Raw genomic sequence first — 22,074 nt, 5'->3', positions numbered from 1 at the left:
CAGAGACTCATCAGCCAACTGAGATTTCTTCAAGTTGAGCAGTCAGTGGGGGGTTCTGTGCATGTCAGTCAGTGTACCTTTGGGGACGTTTCGTTCCCCAGATTTAGCTGCAGACTGAGCGGTCCTCGCTTTCACGCTGCTCTCTGTTACAGGCAGCTACTGACCCAAACCAGGGGTGAGTCTGACTGAGACAAAGGCAGCTGCCTGTAGAAAGAGAGCCTTTGCCCAGGCATTGATTCGGAGGGCTTATGTGACTTGTTTACTATGTTATGTAAAAGTCACTGTCGCCTTGAATGTCCCGCCAATGTGGATGAAAAAGAAAAAAGAGGGAGAAAAAAAGGAATGAATAGTCAAATGTTTATGTTGAACAGCCAAATCTGATTCGACTGACATATTTCTGAGATGGGTGTAACACTACTATCATACTGCATACTCAAGCAGTATGAACTACCCTGCATACTGCTCACTAAATTAATGATTAAATGTGCCATTACCAGCACCCTGTTCATACTTACTCAAGCAATACACCTCTAAGCATCACGACTGTATCTATCAAGACGTTACCAGTCTGAGCTACAGTTGAATGAAAATTATTTATGACAAATGTAAATCAACATCGTCTCTTCCACTCAATGTAAAAAATATTTTTAACACTAAAATATTTAATTAGTATTTGTCTTAAATATGTTTTCCATAAGACATTATACATGTGAGCTCTCGCGTTGTTCCTCTTAAAAGAATACTTCACCTGCAGTTGACCATTTCTATGTCAATTACTCAGTGTGTGTTACGTTGAATTCATGCATGCCTCCACGGTGAACGGAGAATCCAACAAAGATTACAGGTATTGCATTTAATAGCAGCAAAACTATATCAAAACGTCCTTTAACAAAGTCTCGCATAACTCCTGCAGTATAATCAAAGTCTCATTTATTCAGTCGTATGCTCAGTACTTTCCAAACACATAAAAATTATGACTTAAGCACTTTTGCCTACGAGTGACCTGAGTAACCTGAGCATGTACGTTTATATGAGCTCAGCTTGAGCGGATTTCAAGTGCATGCGTGTGCCCGGGCACGCTTCTTGGCTTCACATGGCACTTTCTGTGCTGACATTAACAAAAATTGTACTTAACATCACTTGCCATCATTTGTAATTATTTTATCCAATGTATAAATTAATTATTTTAACTGTTGCAGACAGTCTGAAGAGCTGCAGTGCATTTTCGGTCAGTTTAGTACGTTGAGTCAGCTCATGTTTCTCAGAAATTCTTGCCAGTTTACTATGCGTCCAGGCTTTTCTCACATACACAAAATCTACATACTATTTATGCGGAACCCACTACACACTCTGTTTTACATCACTTATGAATGAATAGTTAGTTGGTATGTTATTTCGAACTCAGCCAGTGTGGCTTGAGGTCTGCTGCCCTTACCCCACCCCTCCTTTGTTACAGCTTGTTGGCTTTGCCCTTCAGGTGTGTATTATTGCCAGAGGGGGCAAACACAGAGCCACCCATTGTTCCCCTCATGCTTACGTTGGTCACACACGCACACAAGACACATACGTGCGAACATACACCACTGCTGGCCAGGCTCCTGCCAAAACCCCAAAGCCACAAGTCAGTGGAGCGGATCTGTCCCGGGCAGAGAGCTGGAGGCTGGTTAAGGAGGGGACCACACCCAGCAGTGTGAGCTGATGGTAGGCTTGGGAACTAAAGGGAACTCCCATAGGAAGGATTAAGTCATTCCTATTTACAGGCCCTCTTATTTAGATCAGAAGCAGGCTCCTGTTTAGAGAGAGACTAATAAAAAATAGCAGCTGGTAAATGATGCAAAATAAGCACTGGGGTTTCTGAAATAATGTGGATAATCAGATTTTTGGAAGCTAGTAGAAGTCACAAGATTATTTTGGCGGTCTGGTTTGTTTATAGATAATTCTTGGATGGTTGTGTGGTACTGTGTATGTGTGTGTGTGTGTGTGTGTGTGTGTGTGTGTGCGCGTGCGCGTGTGTGTATTCCCTCACATTAGATGTGGTTTTTTTTAGAAAGCAGCCCCCCTTGTTTAGCCTCAATAATGGTGAAGATAAATGCTGTGCACAGCAAATATTCAGTACATGCAATGAGACCAAATATGGAACGCATTGCAACGTGGTGTACTTCTACAGCTTTAAGTATTTATTTACTTATTTAATGGCATTCATATTGGATATCTATATCTCATACAAAGCAACCCCTACCATTCACTGTTGGTGAGGTTGTCGAGGCCGCGTGCCCCCTCTGATACATGTGGAGCCACCAGCTGTTTCTTCACCTGCCACTAAGAGGCTTCATCAAGAGGGCATTACAAATATGAAGGCCTGCACCATCCCCTGCAGATTCCACCCCATTTCACAGACCTCTAACCAACCAATTTGTGCTATCAGTACGGTGTCAAGGGCATGTTCCCTCACTGGCTTCCCACACTGCCAATTGCGTTTGATGGAGTGCTCAGCCAAGCTATTAGCATCTCTGTCAGGGGCTGAACACAGTTCTCTGTGATGCTAAACCTTGAAATGTATCATTTTTATGTGTAACAAAGCAGTGTAGCCTCCAGAGACCATGCCATTCCTTACACATCACGGGACTAAAATGGTTTTGGCAGAACAGAATTTTTAGAGCCCTTCACTATTGCAAATAGGACGAGAAATGTGGAGCCACTTCTAATCCCTTGCATTTTGAATTCTACCTGTCACATAAATACTTAGCGTACAGAAATATGCAGTCTAACATGGACTTCCAAGGATCCTTCAATTCAGGATCACAGACTCCCTCCCTTTAAACAGCACACAGATGTGGATATGACTCCAAAACAGCACTGCTGGGAAACCGTGCTGGATATATAAATAAATGTCTGCAAACTATTCTAGTTGATATTACAGGTCACTAAGATCTAGGCTGATAACCTGTTAAAACATGTTTTTAGTCAAATGGTTTAGACTACCAAAAAATAAAAAATGTCCACAAGAGACAGTTAATTTCTGTTTAAGAGACAGTCCAGCCCAGAATTTTAAAAAAAAACAAACAAAAAAACATACTTTTCCTCCCGCATGTAGTGCTGTTTATTCATCTAGATTGTTTTGGTGTGAGTTGCCGAGTGTCGGAGATATTGGCTGTAGAGATGTCTACCTTCTCTCCAGTATAGTGGAACTAGATGGCACTCTGCTTGATGTGCTCAAAGGGCCAAAATAATACATTTGAAAAACTCAACAGCGATGTGTCTTTCCAAATGTCATGACCAGGTTACTCCAGATAATCAATAGATCTCGTTGTGAGCAACTTCATGTAGGAACTGTTGTCTTTTCACCAAATTGCACCTGCCAACTGTATCACCCCGCAGAGGAAGCGTGTATCTACTGCTAGCTAAGCCAACACCACTGAGCTAGCTAACGTTACACCTCAGCTGAGAAGGACGCCATTAATGTTTACATCTTATACTGCCACAAGTCCGAGCCTCTCTTCCATGGGTAGATGCACACTTCCTTCTGCTATCTGATACAGTTGATAGGTGAAGTTCAGTAGAAAGAAAAAGTTCTTACATGATGGTCTGTGGATTACCTAGAGAAACAGGTCATGGTTTCTAGAAAGTGACATTGCTGTTAGAGATGCACCGATCCAGCTTTTTCAGTTTTGATACCGATCCCAATGCTGTGGCTTTGAGTATCAGCCGATACCCAATGCCGATCCGATACCATGGTTGACCTAAAAAGCTATATACCTTTACATGTAGAACAGAAAAGACGAGAGGCATCAGGCATTGATGACTACACAGACTACACACACTATTTATTTTTAACAAAAATAAACAATTGTGCAACAACAGTTGAAACAGTGTAAAATACCTCCACGCAGCAGATTCTCTCCTTCGCTCCATGACGTATGACGTAGCTCGCGTCGTAATAGATTTAAAGGGGAAGGATCGCCTCAGGTATAGGTTGTATTTTCCAATACCCGATCCATCTGTTTTGACGATATCGGGGCAGATATTCGATCCAGATATCGGATCGGTGCATCCCTAATTGCTGTTGAGTTTTTTTAAATATATTTTTTGCCATCACAAGCTAAGTGCCATATAGTTCCATCATATTGAAGAGAAGACAGACTTCTCTACAGCCGCTACCTTCAACACTCAGCAACTCACACCAAAACAATCTAGATTCATGAATACTTTATTACATTGAGCATGTGGGTAGGTTGTTGGCCTCTTACTTCATTTTTTTTTTTTTTTTTTAGCACTAGCAGCCGTTCTAAAACCATCTTTGTGTGTACATGTGATGAGAGTGGTCCGATCTGATGCATTCTCTTCGTCAGCATCTTCTGCTCAGGCGTGTGCCTATTTAACTCCAATTTGACTCAAATACACTCCCACAAACTGTGCAAAAAAATGTGTTTCACAGTGCATCCCCATGTTGGCCAATGCTGTCACTGTAAGGAAGGAAAAAGCTTTACGAAATGCAAACATTTCCCAACCATTCACAGATTTTACCTCCATCTAGGATGCAGCAGCATAACGTGAGCAGTTACAGCAGTATACTTGAAAATAACATCAAAATGTTAAAGCAAAAGGAACAACATTCACCTTTCGTCTGTGTACATGCTGCATAATGTTTAATTATCTTGTAGCAGTGCTGCCCTCTGCTGGACAAGAGTCAGTAGAACAAAAACACTGCCAGACATTCACAGGGGAGAAATTAGAGTGCATGGTGATCCAGCATCTCTCTCCTTTGAATTTACACACAGACACACACGGACAGACACATATACACACAATCAGTCACAGCACAGTCATAAAACATGTAATTAAATGATGGATTAATTAAAATGTGTCCCTGTGTATACATGTGTGAGGAAAAAGCTAGGTCACAGGGAGGGGGAGCATTTAATGGCTCTCAGGACACCAGCGAGCCTCTCTGCGCGTGTGTGTTAGTGTGTGTGTGGCTAGTGGTTACCGAGCCACTGGCCTAATTTTTGGCTGAAGACCGGGAGTCGAGGTTTACAGTCACGCACTCCTCTTTGTCGCGCGCAGTTGACTGACTTTCTGCCTCTCTTTCATAATCATTCTCTTTCATAATCAACCTTTCTGACTTAATTCTTGTCCAGCCCACTCTCAGATGTCCTTTTTACTTCAGTGCTGCCTTATTCTGATCACTTGTGTCAACTAAAGACCCTGTATCTCGTTCACCCTCTGCAACCCCCCTCAACTCCGGTCTTCAAAGACTATTAGACTAATATGACAACCCCACACACATACTACACTTAACCTCAACTCCCAGCAGCTCTAAAAGGCTCTCCCCTTCTGTCTCTACTAATCTCTCAAACACAATCTCTCCCTCTCTCTAAGTCTTTGCCAAACTCTGCGCACAAGATGAGGTTCAGTGAGTGTAGCTTTAGGAACGTGACTTCCTCACAAGGCAATGGAGCTCCACTCCAGCCTGGACATTTTTCATCTGCCTTCAGGTTCAGGTATTCGGGCTCATATGTTTGGTTTTTAGGTTCTCCACCATGATAACTGCTTTGACATGCAGCTGAAACACACTGGTAAATTTCTGTCTTGAAAGAGACAAAAGAATGTAGGATTTTTCAAAAAAATTTCATCAACATCAAGGGAACACTCTGAGGTTTGGCTTTTATATTATTCTACTCCAGATGTTCGTTAGTTCGTCAGCTTATTAGTTTGCTTTTGCTCGCTTCAGAATAGCTTGTTAGACGGAGGGCTTTTGGTTTGTGGTGCCCAGTTTTAATGAGGAATGCTTTTAAATACTAATGAGCATATTTTGGTGTAGCTGAAGGGTCTCGTGTGCTCCTTGTTAAAGTAAAAATGTCAACATGTCAGTTTAATGATGGTGCAGCATTTGACATCTGACCCCTTTTGAAGTGTCTCCCCTCGCTGGTGTTTGGCTGTACTGCACTTTTCGAGTGTATGTCTGTGTATTTCTCTATATTGTTTGTGGTAGTTTTGCACAGGTTAGGCAGCAAAATCTAATAAGCCACTAGCAGTGAAGCATGATTTAAGCGTAATACTGAGCTTGTAAAATTCTGCATCCCTGGAACTGTCTTTAAAATTCAGATGAACGGCTTTAGGGAAAAAAAAAACGCTGTTCCCACTGAGTCTATTTTTAGTGCTTTGTGCTTTTTAGTTGACTGTGAGTACATCTACAGTATGAACCAACAGATGGGCTCACCACAGTAGCCTGGATCGCTTGCCTGTGAAACAGTTTAAGAGGTTGTTTTTGTCAATGGTTGTGTTTCTCTGTCTAACCGCTGCAAAAGGCCACCAGGAGTTGAGCTGTTATTTGGAGTCTGGAACGCTTTTAAATTCAGCCTGGATAACCACTGAGTATCGGCTGCATAACCACAGCCTCTTTCCTCCTCTCCATTCAGTATGTGTTGAAAATGCCAAGAGAGAGAGAGCTGTGGGTAAACTCTGTGTCTGTGCAACAACATGTGTCTCTGTGGGGCATGCACTGAGACTTTTCTCTCATGTCTGCAGCGTTTGCTACATAAATTAAAACACTAAGGAAGGTGGACTGACTTGTCTCCCTCTCCGAAAACAAAGCAAAATAAAAACAAGTCACCCAGCCAAGGCAGCTGTGGTGAGACTTGGCCAGCCGTAGTTATCTTTGGCTTGTACACAGAAGCGTGAATGAATTTGCGTCTGGAGAATATTTAGGTTCATCCCCTCTCTTGGGCTGACTTCTCTGCCCCACGACTCTTATCCCAAAACTTTTGGCTTTCTCTCTGTTTCTTGCTCTGACCATCTGCCTTTTTATCTCCAATTTTTTTCTGTTAGACTGTTTCGCAGTCACTGTCTCGCTTTCGTCTTTCTGCCTTTCTGTCTCTTTCTGCTCAGTTTAACTTCATGTGTTTGATTGGCAAACTTCTACCCCAAAACCTTGATTTGCTTTTTAAGAATATTTGAAATTGAGCAGTGGGAAGGGAGCTGTGGAGTAATTGGGCAGCAGTGAAGACAGCCTTGTTGACCTTAAACAACCCCAGAGGTTAGAGATCCTACTTTTGGTTCAAGAGAATCCTTTGTTTTTATGTGTAAATATTTCCCTCACCTCATTTTGCCTTTTCTCACTTCAGCCAGTTTCATCTCCCACTCTTCATTTCCTCATTCTTTATCTTACCTTTTCACTCAGAGGTTTTTCTCTATATCCTCCCTCTTATTTCTTTTCCTCTTCTCAAGCTTTTATGTGTTGATTTCTTCTCCCCCTCCTCGTCTCTTATTCCTCTACTATCATCTCTATCCCCAGCTGCTGTATCTACCAGAAAGGCTGTGGAGCTTTAAGACTTTTTTTTTTTCTTCACACCCGCCTGTAGATTTACTGTTATGTTTAGTTAGCATTCTGTGGGCTTCAGGTCTTTTTTCACAAGCCACTTCTTGCATTTTGGAAGGTTCATGTGCAGAAATCTGAATCTGAATTGCAATATTTATCAAGTATACATGAAAAAAACTTTTTGTTTTGTCCGCACCGAAAGAGGAACAATTGTGGTTGTTAGAACGAGTTTTTGAGAGACTTACTTAGGTCCTATTTCAGAGTAGGTTCTCTCCCAATACAAGAGCAACCTTGAGTGACATAAGAGTAAGTTAATTGGTTCAGACACAAGTGTACATTAATTGGTTGAACACAACCAATGCAGCACCTGCAACCACCATTTTCATAAAACATCAGCTGTCTGTGAACAACAAACAACAAAAAACGCAATATATAACTAGGGATGTCCCAATCACATTTTTTTGCATCCGATCCGATACCGAGTCTGATCCGATACTTTGCAAAGCATTAAGAAAGAAAGAAAAAAAAGAATGCATCCAAGTTGTCCCATAAGGTTTTTTTTTTTTATAGAAATAGTATCCAAAAAGCTTATCGGTTTTTCAGCAGCACAAAATGTAACAAATTCAACATCTTCTTCTTGTCTTCAACAAACAAAATAGGCCTATATCTTTATACATTCGAAAGTGGAGGCAACAGTTAACAACATAGATGAAAAACCTGGCCATTTTTGTTGTTTTGATTCCTCCGATCTTTTATTACCGATTCCGATTTTGTAAAAAGTAACGTGATCGGAGCTGATCTTCGGATCGGGACATCCCTATACAGTATATAACCAAAAAATGCAAGAACACGTGGTTAAATGGACCGACAGTGAAGTCTAAGCTTTTGAGCTTATATGCAAAGGTGGAAATGGAAAGCAATTTTGACTGGTTCAAGTGAAATTGGTTGCTATACCAACCACTGGACGGCTTACAGTACGTCAGTTCAGTGACCCTGTTGGCGGTGCAAATTCAGACAGAAAAAAATGCCCTTGAAGCCTTGAGGACATGTAGTTCTCAGGGGAGCTCCCCAGTGGGCAGTTCCTCTCAGGGAGTTCCCAGAACACCTTATTTTACCTATTCAGGAACAGCAACAGTTGTGGGTGCATTAAAAACTGGTTGCCTCGTCTGGAAGTTCCAAGAGTTCTACACTGTTGAGCTAGTATGCATGTATACACCTTGTACTACGATTCTGCTATCACTCTAACTCATATAGTCATTGATAATTTAAAGTCCAGTGTACAAAGGTAAAGCCAAAAGAAGAAAACATGATACTGTAACCCCCTAACCTTAATATGAACATGTATCTAGCCTAAAATTCAAGTTAAATGGTCAAATAGTGAAGTCACTTTGGATAGTAGGAAAAATAAAGTTTTCTGCCCCTGTGTTCAGGGACAGCTTTGTTATTTGGGGTATGCTGATGTCTGGAACTTTGTTTAGCCTTTAGCCTATTTATTTTCCAGGGAACACATTGAAGTAATATGTTTATTTGGTCTGGTTGAGATCACTGTTCTGTGGAACGACTGGCCACATAAAGCACCACATCGCATTTCTTAATAAGGGCCTTATATTTGCCAAATACATTGCTTACAGGGAAGCGCTGTAGCACTCAGGTTATATTGCAGTGCATTAATTAGGAAAAACAGTTATCCAGCTAAATTAATAGATCTAGTCACAGTCAGTGGAAAAACCTGCATTCCATTGGTTCAGACAAAAGCTGCAACTAGCCAGGAGACAGTTTTTGGAATGATTCAAGTCGGTGTGTGGCTGGGAAAGACCAGCTGTTGTGGAAACTCCAATAAATAATCACCGATGGACTGTAGTGTATGTACCTTTAGTTGCCCTCTGTATCCTCTGCTAACTTTGTTTCACCGTATGTTACGCACTGTTCCTGTCAGTAATCCAGATCTTTGACAGTAACTATGCTGTTGACTTACTTTGAACATCTTCTCTCCCTCTCTCTCTGTCAGGTTTTTTCCGATCACAGACATCAAAGCAAAGCCAAAGGTGAGTTTTTTTCTCTACTTTTTCCATTTCTGTTGTTGATGTCTCTTTGTCTCTTTCTACAACATGGTTGAACTTTTGCATATAGATTTTTGTATGCTATTTGTCATCAAGACTAACATAACTTCAAATAAGACCATCAATCAGCCACAATCAACATCATTTTAATTAGTAAGTCTTTGGTGGCTTGAAATGTACTGCTCGGAAGATGTGGTTTCATCACAGGTGTAATTACAAAAGATTACCACTAGAGGTTGGCAGAGTGCTTCTTTCTGAGAAACCTCTCATCCTTACACTCCTGGTGAGATACCTAAGTAGAGAGAGAATGCAAGCACAAGAAATATAAATCTTTAAGTTAGAGTAAAAGGGACAAAGTGACTTTTTCATATCAGTAGATTTGAATGTTGTGTGTGTACAAAAATGAGTGTGTGTGAGTATGTAGAGTTGTATTTATTGTGCACATGTGCTTTCACTGGGGGGAGTATGAGAGGTTGTTTTTGCTTTTTGGAGACATCAGTGACTTTGAGAGAGGATTAGACAGGTAGACACTTTGATTCTGCTCCTGCTGTTAATTCACAACCGTATGAAAACACGGCAAGTCTCTCTCCTCCGCTAGTCCCCTCCTTCTTTTTCACACTCTACCCCATCGCCTCCCCTCTCTGACTACTGATAGGGCAGACATGGAGTCAACAGAGGAGAGAAACAGTGGGAGGAGGAGGAAAGGAAAGAGAGGGAGGGAGAGAGAGTTTGGATACGAGGGAAGGACTAAAGTAGAAACAAAGAAACGCTGCAGGTGTGTGGAGTACTGAATATCATTAGCTTGACAGCACAAACTGGACAAGTGTGAAGGACAGGTAGAACATGAGTTCACAGTGAGATCCCAGAAGCTCAAGTTATATTTGGTCCAGGTTAGTCTGGTGCTGTTAGGCAGCTGCTTAGCTGATTTTCTGACAGTGTAAGTGCTGACCAAGCCATGGCCCTTCTTACCAACGGCTCACCGAATCTGGGCTCCTATTACTGCCTGATCCGACGCAGGTTCAAGAGGAGGCGCAAGAAACGTTCGGAACGCAAAGGTAACCCTCACAGCAGCTGTTCATCCACAGAGAGTGATGCTGAGCTGGCTTCTTGTAGACTTTATGTTAAGTTAACTGGTAGAAGAGGAGGGCTTGCTCTAATAAAACATATGTTTCACATGTCTGGGAAGTTTGAAGTTGTACTGGCATTAACTGACTATAATTTTGATTTAAAAAGCTTGTAATTCATCATAGTATTTATTATTATTTTATTTTGTCTTTGGTAAAACTGTAGAGTGTCTTAAAAATGAATGCCAGACGTGCCAGTTTTTCTGTTTTCTGTGGTGGTTTACATGTAGAGAAGTTCCACAGATTGCAATTTGAAGTTTTTATTTACAACAAAAAGGCGGCATAATATTGTCAAAATAATGTTAACTTTTTATCATGTAATAATGTCTAAAAGACAAACGTTACAGAGGACATCAAACTTGACCCTAGTAATTGCTGGTCCAAAACAAAAAGTCAATATAGAGTTTAAATGTGATTTTTAAATGATTAGTAATTCTTTAATGTTTGTAATTTGTCAGAGAAATTTTTGACTCAGAATATTTAAGTTTCTTGTATTAATATATATATTTGCCCTAAAAATTAACCAAAGAAAAATAATTTCTAGATTGTCTGTTCCGTGTTGGTTGACAGTCCAGTCACTAAGATATCGACCATATAGATTGCATCGTATATTCACATATTTAATTGAAGGAACATACCTACAGATTAGGAATTAAGCATTTTGTTTTTCCTGTATAACCATAAACAAAAATATAGACCTTTTGTACTCTTCTTTTTACAACCATTTCTGATGTAAACAAATCATGAACAACATCAGAACACATTTGTTTTTGTTAGTTTTGTTTAGTTGATGTTTTTTCAGCATTTTAGCCTTTGTTGACAGGAGACGGTTGAGATGGATAGGTAATATGGGGACAGAGAAAGGTGGGGGGTGGCCACAGTCTTACCCCATATATTGTGATTGATAGTTTTATGTATATACATCTTAATCAGTAGACATACCTGCGCACACCATCAGAAAAATGAACAGCTTGAATTAAGTGTATGCGTGAGTATTACAGAAGCTGTCAATCAGTTTAGGAAAGACCGGGTTAAAGGTTTGTCTTCTGTTTTTCTGCTTTTGATTAAACATATTTTTGTATGTTTGTGTTTTTTAAGGATCAGAATGATTTAAACAAATGATTTATCTACTGAGTAAAGGCGATCTCTCTCCCTCTCATCCTTGTCCTCTCTCTCTGACTGAGACAGGTCCGTGTCTCTGTGTAACTGACGTCGGGTGACGGGAGCCCCACAGAGCCTCTAAGCTTTTCTCTCCTGAGTTTGCTGCTCTGCTCTGGGGATTAGCCTAACAGCAAAGGTAGTAATTACTTAGGTGGCCACAGCTCACTGGCAGTATTAGCCATGTCTCAGCCACTTGCTTTGACACCCACCACCCTACAACCCCCTCCCACCCACCCTCCTCGCCGAGCCCATTCATCCAAGTAAATCCACCACTGCTGATGCTGCATTTTTTCAGCCCCCCGACTCGCACTCGAGCCCCGCTCACTCAGAGACCGACTACGTCCATCAGCATTACACAGGTCTGTTTCTGGCCTTTTCACTCTCCCTTATCACCACGGGAATGAAAGTGGCACTTTTTCACCATAGCGAGAGAAGCGATGACTAAGCAGGATTTTGGGCCAATGTTGCTCCACTTGCTCTCTCAGTCAGCTTTAATGCCCCACGCTGGAATCCTTCTGATAAGTTGCTTAGTGCTTTAGCTTTAGTGCCCATTGGGTTAGCAGCTAATGCTAGCTGTGAGGACAAGGTCACAGACTTACTTAAGACAATCTTGGGTAGAATAATGTGACACTGAGTCAAGAAAATCTCTTTGCTCAGTTTCCCCGTCAGTGAGGTCGGAGTCAGCACTGCACCACTGGACTGGGTAGTCCATTAAGTGCAGATTAGTGTCTTCCACAAGGACACTTCAGCGTGTCGATGCAGGGGTTGACCAGGGTCAGCTCTGAGTTTGAGCCATCGAGGAATAATCCACACTGCGGCCCTGTTTATGTTCACCTCTGTTGTCCTTGTTTTAACTGCAGGTCTATTTCTGTGTTTGTGCCTGAGAGCACAAAAAAACAGAGTCAGATTCCATGCATGTGTACGCACTTATTTAGCTCTTAAAGCTGATTCTGATTCTAAACACAATCCCTATTTGTTTATGCAGATCTATATACAAGTTGCACCCAACTGAGAGCTCAGTTTGATAAAATGCAATGTTAATTCAGCTTGGAAGGTTTGCATGTGTCAACTGTTGAATGACACATTTGACAGTACCCTTAAGCTGTGTGTGCAAAATGTTGCAGGCAGTTACCCAAATATTTTGTCAAAAGTATCTAAAGTAAAATATGACAAAACCTTACATCTCTACTTAGCTGATGATATAGACCATCTAGCAAACAGAAGTAGGTCATTTTAACCCAATTAAGGGACCAGTTAAGAGCTCTACACTCCAGCACAGGTGTTTTTATTTAGATTGGTTAATTAGACCAGGTTGGAGGTGGGTGGAGCTATGGTGGGAATTAGGCGATGTCACCAGACTCAGTGAACTAATGAGAATGATAAAAGTGTTATTTATAACATCATATCAGGTGCAACAGAGCTAGCTGAGGACTGAGGTAGATGTCAGTCAAGCACGTTCTGTACACACCCACACTGTACTGACACGATTAGTTCGGCAAAATTATTACCCGTTTGGATATACAAAGTCAGAGCATCTTTACAAATAGCATGTTAAATTTGCTTTTATATCATCGGGCCTTGATTAATTATACGATAGTCCATCATCTCAGTTTCACTGTGTACGTTTTCAACCAAATGTTTTGCACACGCCCCCAAAATTATGGTTTTGTTGAACAATGTTGGCTGTTAACTTTAAGAATCTGATTTAGTTTTGAAAGGATGACGTCAATAAAGGTCAGGTTTTTTCTGTGATGGTGCCTAACGTAGTAAGAAAAAGAAGCAATACTACAGTTTGAAATTACCGGTACATGTAAAAATCCTGAATTAAAAATCATAACAGCGCTTTTTAAAGTGGGAAAACCTGCAAAAAAAAAAGTGAGATACTTATTTCCCATTTCCAGTAGACAAGTGTGCCTCTCTGTTTTTGTTTTGTTTTCTGGTGTGTCACATTTGATGACACAGATGTGCCTGGTTAATTGGTTAATAAGCAGTAGAAAGTAGCATAGAGGCCAGAGAAGATGTTACGGTGGTTACCTCTTTCTATATCTTTCACTTATTCTCGCTTTCAAATTCAACGCTGACTATTTGGGACAAAGTTTGAGTGCTACCTGGATGGAAATTGATTAAATTTTTGGCTACGCTGACAAAGGGTCACAGATGTTACTAACAGTGGTGAAGCAGCATTTTGCCGGAAAAAGGGGGCAAAGATTAGCATATCCACCCAGGTGCCATTTTTCCATCACTGCCAATCAGAGCTGGAGTTGATATATATCTGAGACTACTGCAGAGTCATTTGTGCCAGGAATGAATGCTGATTGTATCCTCTCCCACTAAAGACAAAAGCCATATCCTAAGGGTTGTCAGTCAGTGTTTTGTCTCGTGGGAAAGGCTTAAGTATTAACAGCATAAAGCATTTTAATTATTATTCATGCTGGCTCACTGCCATGACTGACTAGGAGACTTGAATAGAACTCAGCCATCATTAATATTATCAGTAACACCTGTGCTTTTATGACAAATCAAAATGTCTGATGTTTCTAAAGCCCATTGATGGCTCTGTACATCTCACTGCAGTGTTGTGTTAGCATTGGACTTGAATAAAACTAACGGATGCCTTTTATCTTCTCTTTTTTTTTGTTTGCCTTGTACTAATATTTTTTTACATTGCCTTTTAATTATATAGTTATTTCATTTAAATAGAACAATGTAAATGAAATATATTATTTTTATTGTAGCCTGCAACTCTGTACTTCAAAGTTTTGTTGACTCGCATATATTGATGGCATAACCATATAATTTACCTTTAGCTTTACAAGTGAATTACCATAGAGTGCACAGTGACTTTCAAAACGCTGAACTTAAGCATATCTTCCAAGTGATAAGTTCTTCAATGCATCTCTCGTAAATGTGCCAAGCCATGACACTCGTAGACGATGCTTTCCAATGGGCCGTATATGAAATATGGAAAATGGGGAACAGAGGCCTTTTCTGCCGTGCCAGCAAAATCTCCAAAATGAGCTTTTGTAACTTGAAGAGGGGGGCAGAGAGGGGGATCTGCACCGCCTGACGCTTACAATCCATCGCCGTGGAAGAGACTTTGCCTACAACGAGACCCTGTTGTCGCATTTTCTCCTCTTAGATAACCTCACATCCTTTTCCGTCCTCCCTGTTTGCCTTTCTTCCAAATCCTCCTGTTCTTCTCCCACTTTTCTTTGCTTCATTTACTCCTGAAAGTGTTTTGTTCATATATTCCTACATTGATTGACTTAAAAGGATTTTGAAATCATCATTATGATTTAGAATAATCACTAACATATTACTAAATACAATTTTTTAATTGATGTTGCTGTTTACATCCCTTTTGGATAATCTAAGCTAACACATTTAGACAGTATAATAGACAAAATTGATTTACAGCCTCTGAAAAAGCCCAGGCACACTGATTAACATTTGACAACACTAACAATGGAAATCAAAGAGAAAACACGCTCACATTCATTTACCTCACAATAAACAAACTGTTGATGATGAGCAGAGCCTCATTTAGTGCCACAACATTTTCAGGCAGAGCAGCACTCTGTCATGATAAGAAATGAGTTGTTTCTGCCTGTCTCAATGTAATTAGCCTTGATTAGCATGCTGCTAATGATTGTAACAGACTGACAGAGGGGGGAAAACCATTGTAGCGAGAATGCACAAACCGCCGAGGTGTGTTTTGCTGGCGGAGAGACACTTCATGGCCCTAGAGATGTATGCAGGGATTTGTGTCTGCTCCCTTCATCGCCACAGAGATAAACTTTGTGTGTAGATTCGTAGTCGTTGTAGATTCAAATGGATGTGAAATGTTTTGCCGTTTGCACTGGTTATTCCGCTGCTTTCATGTGATATGTGGAAGGGAATTTCTTTCGAGGTAATGAAACAGGACTTGTAGTGATGAATACTTGATTTTTCCAACCAAATATGCTATTTGGAATGTCTTGCCAGAAATGAAGAGGAAAGATTAATTTCAAACTTTCGAATCTTGCCACAGAAAGAGTTCACTTACAGTTCATATTGCTTTTTGTGATATAGTAAAGCCCTCACTGTTTTCTGCTCTCCTTCTGCACATCTGTCCTCCCCCATCTTTTCGCCTCCCACCTCTGACATCCGTCCTCTTAGGGACACTTTCCCACTGCTTCTGTCAGCTGCCACGACCTTTTTTCATCTGGCAGGAGTTCCCCACCCAGTCCTCCCCCCGCTGTCCATCAGCAGTACCTCTGTGCCTGACAATAGCAAAGGCACAAGGTGTGAAATTCAACTCCTAGATGACACTGTCACAGGTGCAGGCGCACACAAATCTACATGGATGCATTCATGTCTCTGCGCAGCATTTATTTTCAGACTTCCCCACCCCCATTTAAACACACACAAACACACTCCAGCATACACACACATCCCTCTCCTTGCGGAGCAGAATCCTGGTGCGTCTAACCTGGCCTTGAATGTGACAAACGGTGTTAGCTGTAAGCACCCTGGGCATCCAGGCGAGGAGAACAGGAGGACAGAGGAGAGGATTGTGTTGGGGGGGTTAGATGGACAGAGGAAGGCAGAAGGCAGAAGGAGAGAACTGACAAAAACGCTTTCAATTCCAAAAGTAAACAGCTGCATGTGAAAAAGATGCCATGCATGCACACCCAAGAGGATCCAAAGCTCTTAAGGGTATTGTCAAACTCCACACCAACTCAACTGTGATGAAGACGAGACTGTTTAGCCCTTGGGGGAAAAAAATACAAACTTGTAAGAGATACAGTTTTAGGGCACTGTATGAGTAAGCTCAGTCGGAAGAGCTTGTGTAAAAATGATTGTTTTTAAGCACTAATGGCGAGTTATCATAGCTCTTCGTAAGCCATTTTCTTATATGAATTCCAGACAATGTTCAAAAAATCTTCCCTTCAACACGTGTCAGGCACATTCTCACCAAGTGGCAACTTCCAGGGCTGAAAAATGAAGCCAACAAAGAAATGTCAAAAACTGCAGCAGTTCCTTGAATGGCCACTTGAGGCTGTCTCCAGAAGCAAACTCAATCCCCATAGACACCCATGCTATAATGTTCAACTTAACAAAAAAAACCAAAACATGTTTACAGCCTGGTACAAAAATGTTTTTGATTTCTATAGCCAATTTCAACATTAAAGACAACTGTAGTGGCTGAGAATTTCTAAATAATTCATCCATATAAATTGTATTAAGGCTTAATGCTATGCATATTTAAGGACAGGGGCCACTTGAGTTTCGGGCTCTCTGTGATGCACCGCTACAGTCAATAGGTCAGATCCACCCCTCGCTCCTCCACAGCTTCAGCCTCACACAAATATGGTCACCTCTAGCTCCAAAATTCCAAGATGGTAACAGCCAAAATGCCGAACTCCAGCCTTCAAAATGGGAGTGTACAAAACCAATGCATGACATAAGGGTAGCTACGTCCATTAGTTTATAGTCTATGGTCCTCACCTTGTGGAAGTAGTCCTTTTGTTTTAGGTGAGGGTTGGTGAGGATTCTCTTGCCATTCATTGAGTTTGTCTGACAATTTCAGCTTCAGTCCTTGCTGACATAAGTTCCTGAATCTTGTCATCTCTCCACTTAGACAGGTGTCTTAGTGTAAATGACCCTTCCTCTCTACCCTTGGATATTTAAATTCATCCAGTTTTAAGCAAGGCGCACGATAAAATGTCATCAACATGAGCACTTGCTTGCATTATATTCTGCAGACAATGACCCGCTCTAAACACACATGGGCTCAATCGAACATTATGTAATATAGAGAGCTGGCAGGATAAAGTCCGGTTTTATTCGGTCCAACAGATTCAGATATTTGGGTTCACACATACACCTGTCAGCATGTCTACATAAGTTCAGGGTTGCAGTGTATGTGTGAAAGACGCTTTAGATTGTGTAATATGCACTGTGCTGCTTTGACTGTTGATGTCTGTGCGTGCGATCAAAGGTGACAATGTTTGAATATTTGCATACACATACAAGTTGAAGGGAGCTCCCTACCTGTGTGCTCCGTTGGGTGCTTGAACATTGAACACAGCAGTGGTGGTCCTGCATGTACACACACACACATTCCCACACTTCCAAACACACTCAAACATACTCTCTTTTCCCCACAGGCGCTCGGTGCCTATGCTGTGTCATAAATCAGAGCTGTCAAATAGATTTTACAGCTTCTAGTGAAAAGAGGAGAGGCAGCCACCCAACAACCTTGAAAAGATGGAAGAAAGCAAAAGTAGAGGAGTTTTATTATTATTAAACCTGATACCTGGACCTAAGAAATCTATAAAGAATGACGGGACAGTTTTTCAGTTTCTTAGTGGGGTGAGCACTGACCAGCCCATCAGTACAATCTTTGGTTTACAATAGTTTCCTATAAAAGGATTTTTGAAGGTTTTTGCCATTGCTGTTCTTTATCACTTGGCACATGGCATTTGCATCGACCTGACAATCTAATCTCGCTGCAGTATTGTTCTCAGGCTAAATGCAAAAGTAAGGCAGGCATCAGTAGTTGGGAATGAGCAGGAAATCTAAGCAAAGTAGAAAGCCAGAAACATTTTTGGGCTGAGCTTAGACGTTTGAGCTTCTTTATTTTTCTCAGGATTCAACAGCCATCCTAAAATGATTCTCTTTCCAAGTTGCCTTCATAATGAGTCAGACCAATATGTTGGTTTTATACAGATGCAGTGTTGCTTTGCTTTTCGATATGATGCAACATTCGGCACAGTATGCACAAATATTGAGCCAAAGCAAGTGTTCAGAACAGGTTGATGTCTTTCTATATGTCTCTTGGCATTAGCAGGGCTCTGACGGGAGCCAGTTCATTGCAGATCAGACTCAGTACTAACTTCCAGATGTCTTGAAATGCTGTGGGTGACATGACACAACCTGGATTCACTCACCAACTCAGACTTTGTGTTGCCAGCCTCACAGCTGTTAACAAGTTCATTTTATTCTCTATTTTTATGCAAATTAGTGCTATTTTACGAATTAATTTAACATTTTATGATGGAATTTCCATTAAATGATGCAGTGGTATAGAAAAAACAATGCAAGACATTTAGATTCAGCTACATTGAAATACAGAACCCCAAACTCTGAATGAAATTTGGATGACAGAGGCTGACAGAATACATGTTTCCCCTCCCCTGCCAGTCATCACACAAGATTCCCACACTGAGAGAAATGTCTACCATTTACCAGAAGTTTTAACATTACAGTATCCGTCTGCAAAATGCACAGCGGTGTCATAAAACATGCCAACGGTATTGCATACCTCGCTACTCGTATACAAAGGAGTGCGCTGACAGTAATGTTACCGAGAGGAGCAGTCGACTCAAGGCGAGTCATGCCAACGTTAGCAGCTAATGCTTCTTCCAACTGTCTTCTGTTGCCTCCTGGCTGAAGGCAAAACTGTGACTGAAGCTATGAGGTGTTTTATTAACAGGAACATGCACCCAAACAGCTTTATTGAAAATATCAAATTTAGAAGGTTGACAGTGACCCAAAAACTGAGGTAAATAATATCCAGTCATCAGCATTTAAGTGGGAAAAACACCAATTTGGGGGGATATTTCTGATTCAGTATTTGATTTAAAAAATGAGGAAATCATTGCTTTATTTTGTGTCTAGATTTGCTTCATCAATGACTCGAAACTGCGTGGCCATTCGTTTTGCCATTTATTGTGAGGGCAATCTTATGATGATATTTTATTCTTGTCTTAGAAACAAGGGGGACACATGTAGACCTTTTGTTCTAGCTTCAACCTAAGGTGGTATACGTGTCTTTGAAATCTTGCGACCTGACTTTTTATTAAGTGTTCATGCCTTCTTCATCCAGCTAAAGTCACTGATTGGTTGTCAGTGTCTGAATGGCTACCTCTTAATATGCAGAGTGGAGAAAAGCATGTACGTCCAGCAGTAGGGCTCAGAAGGCAAATCGCTTCTGGCAGCCTAATTCACTGGTCATTAGAAGGGCCAAATTGAATAATGGACTCTGTGGTAGGGGTGTGCGTGTGTGTTTTCACGTGTGTGTCTGTTTGATGAGACAGCGAGGGCCATGTTGGATGGCCGGCACTCCATGGCCCCCTTACCTTGGCCCATCAGTTTCAATCAGGCAGCACGACAGGCACTCCCGTCGCTGCCACGACCCCTCTCCATTAGGCCACCGGCACCCACACGTGTACTCCATTACGGTGCATTACCTGGTCAGCGCCTGGAGACATCACCTGAGTAGGCAACAGAGAGGGAAAGCGAGATGAGGAAGGTTCTGCCTTCACGAAAAAAAAAAAAAAACCTGATCCCATTTCTATTAAGATTCCTTCTCTCTCGTGCTTTCTTGGGGTAATCACTGGACTGCCAAAGCTTTATTGGGGAAAGTAATGGGACTGTGGGATAGCGACAGTAGCACTCACTTACCTAACCACATACATGGACAGTTAACAATGATCCCAGTATTCCTCCCTTTGTGTATACCTCTCTTTTATTTCCTATTCCACTTCCTCTTTCTCAACTTGTAATTCTCATTGCTGCATGTGCGGCATTCACCCATCTATTCATTCTTTCACAGGTAAATCCCTGCACTCCTTTATTATTGTGCATGAAGATCACATAGATAGTTAACATCTGAAATTGTCTGGACCATGCCGGCACACACAGGATTATGAAATGCATGCTTTTAAGAGGTGCGCAAAGGAGTCAAAATGTAAATGGGTTTAGAACTTAGTATACAGATCTAATCTGTTCCTGCCAGTAAAAACAGCTTCCGGGTTGGATAAAAGTATGACCAGAAACTTATCAGAATAAATCAAAAAATAGTGAGTGGAGTCAGCAGAGTGTAAAGATAAGCCAAAGGAGTAAATAGAGGAGGAAACAATCATGTTTGTTCCCTGTGTTTGTCTTTTTGTTGTAGCCACAGAACGACATGTAACACGAAAAGCCTGTTTGCTGCTCGGTTGTTTGCCAGTGAGAGCAAAAAAATCCTCATGGTTCTTAAACATACCAAAACCAACAGACAAGATTACATGGTGGAAAAAAAGATTTTTAAATGAGGCTTTAATTCTTGAAATTCCTGTCCTCCAGTAATGAAACAATGCAAATTAGATATTGAAATAGGGCTGCAGCATTCCTACATTGTTTTAATAGCACATTGCGGTGAATTAGCTAGACCTGATAGCCTTATGATGTGATTATTATTATTTTTTTTTTTTTAAAGAATAAAGGAAGAATCAGACAGGACCTGGATGGATTGGAGTAGTAGCACAGCCCGGTGGGCCTATCAGTCTGTGTTAGGGCTGCTGAGAGGGCTGTCTCATAGGCGGGCTCTCCTGCACCAGCCATTTCCCATGGCCATTTGTCTCTGTCCAGTTCCTTTCCCTTTCTTTGCCCCCTCTTTTTTCCCCCTTTCATCTCCTCCTCCCCCTCATCTTCGATTCCTCATTTTGGACTCTCAGTCTTGTTCGATCTGTTTCTCCTCTCTTTACTCCGGCTCTCAGTTTTTGTAACCACCACAACTCTTCTGTTTTTCTTCTTTTCCAACCAGTCCTTCTGGCAAACGAGTTGTTTTTACTCTGCCTATGGAAAGATTTCAGTTGCTAAATTAAACTGAATACATTTTGTTTTATGAAAGGCAGTTTTAACATTTTTTGCCAGTGTTACACCAGATTTTGTTGAATACAATACAATAAAATGAAGGTAACCCCGTGAATCATTCTTTAGAGTGTAGTACTCAGTTTAAAATGTCTTATTTTGTCTATTTTGTTTTGTTCCCTTTTATATCAAACACCTGGGGCCAGATGAAAGATACAAACAGTAATATATGTAACACAGGAACTCTCCAGTCAGTACACAAATACATCAAAGAGTAAACTCAAGTCAGTAAATCAATATCTTCACACAAACAAAGAATACAAAGGAAGTTCTCTTCTGATAAATAAAGCAGTCGTGTTAGATACTGTCTGCGACCTCAGAGGCCATGCAAAAATGTGACCCCAATATCAGAAGCAGGGATGAAAATGTCAGAGTTCAGGCCTGAGCTGAGAAAAAAGAAAAAAAAAACATTGCAAAATAATTCATAGCATGTTTGCACTCTGATTTGAATACCATTCAGTTTGAGTGGGTTCAAGAGAAATAAGACTTTTACTCAACAAGCCCTCAAATATTTTCCTGCGATAGCCTTCCGCCTGACAGCAACACAGTTATCTAATCTTCCCAACATTCACTTTAGCATGTGTCAAACTCCACACTAGTTGCAGCGGCACGGTTCAGAACAGACCATATAAAGCCATCACAGGCAGATGTTTGCCTTTGGTTTCCTTGGAGGTGGAACTTGTTGGTCCTTACCTCATTTTCCACCACAAACGATGTCTGTCACACTGCG

General features: G+C 41.1%; 1 protein-coding gene across 2 annotated transcripts in view; it reads left to right on the top strand.

The window, feature by feature from the left end:
• adarb1b (adenosine deaminase RNA specific B1b) overlaps positions 1 to 22,074 on the top strand; it is a 144,181-nt gene that overhangs the window by 85,716 nt on the left and 36,391 nt on the right. The window contains exon 3 of one of the 2 annotated variants that reach the window (XM_049594634.1): positions 9,327 to 9,363. Coding sequence is in view for 1 of the 2 variants with exons in the window: in XM_049594633.1 (XP_049450590.1) it covers positions 10,334 to 10,433 (100 nt within the window). In the remaining variant the exon portion in view is untranslated. Of the gene's footprint in view, positions 1 to 9,326; positions 9,364 to 10,122; positions 10,434 to 22,074 lie in introns of those variants that run through there. The other variant, XM_049594633.1, reaches the window with a different exon arrangement.

Source organism: Epinephelus fuscoguttatus, linkage group LG13, assembly GCF_011397635.1.
Source record: "Epinephelus fuscoguttatus linkage group LG13, E.fuscoguttatus.final_Chr_v1".
NCBI classification, from domain to species: domain Eukaryota; kingdom Metazoa; phylum Chordata; class Actinopteri; order Perciformes; family Serranidae; genus Epinephelus; species Epinephelus fuscoguttatus.
This window is presented reverse-complemented; position numbering and strand designations above follow the sequence as displayed.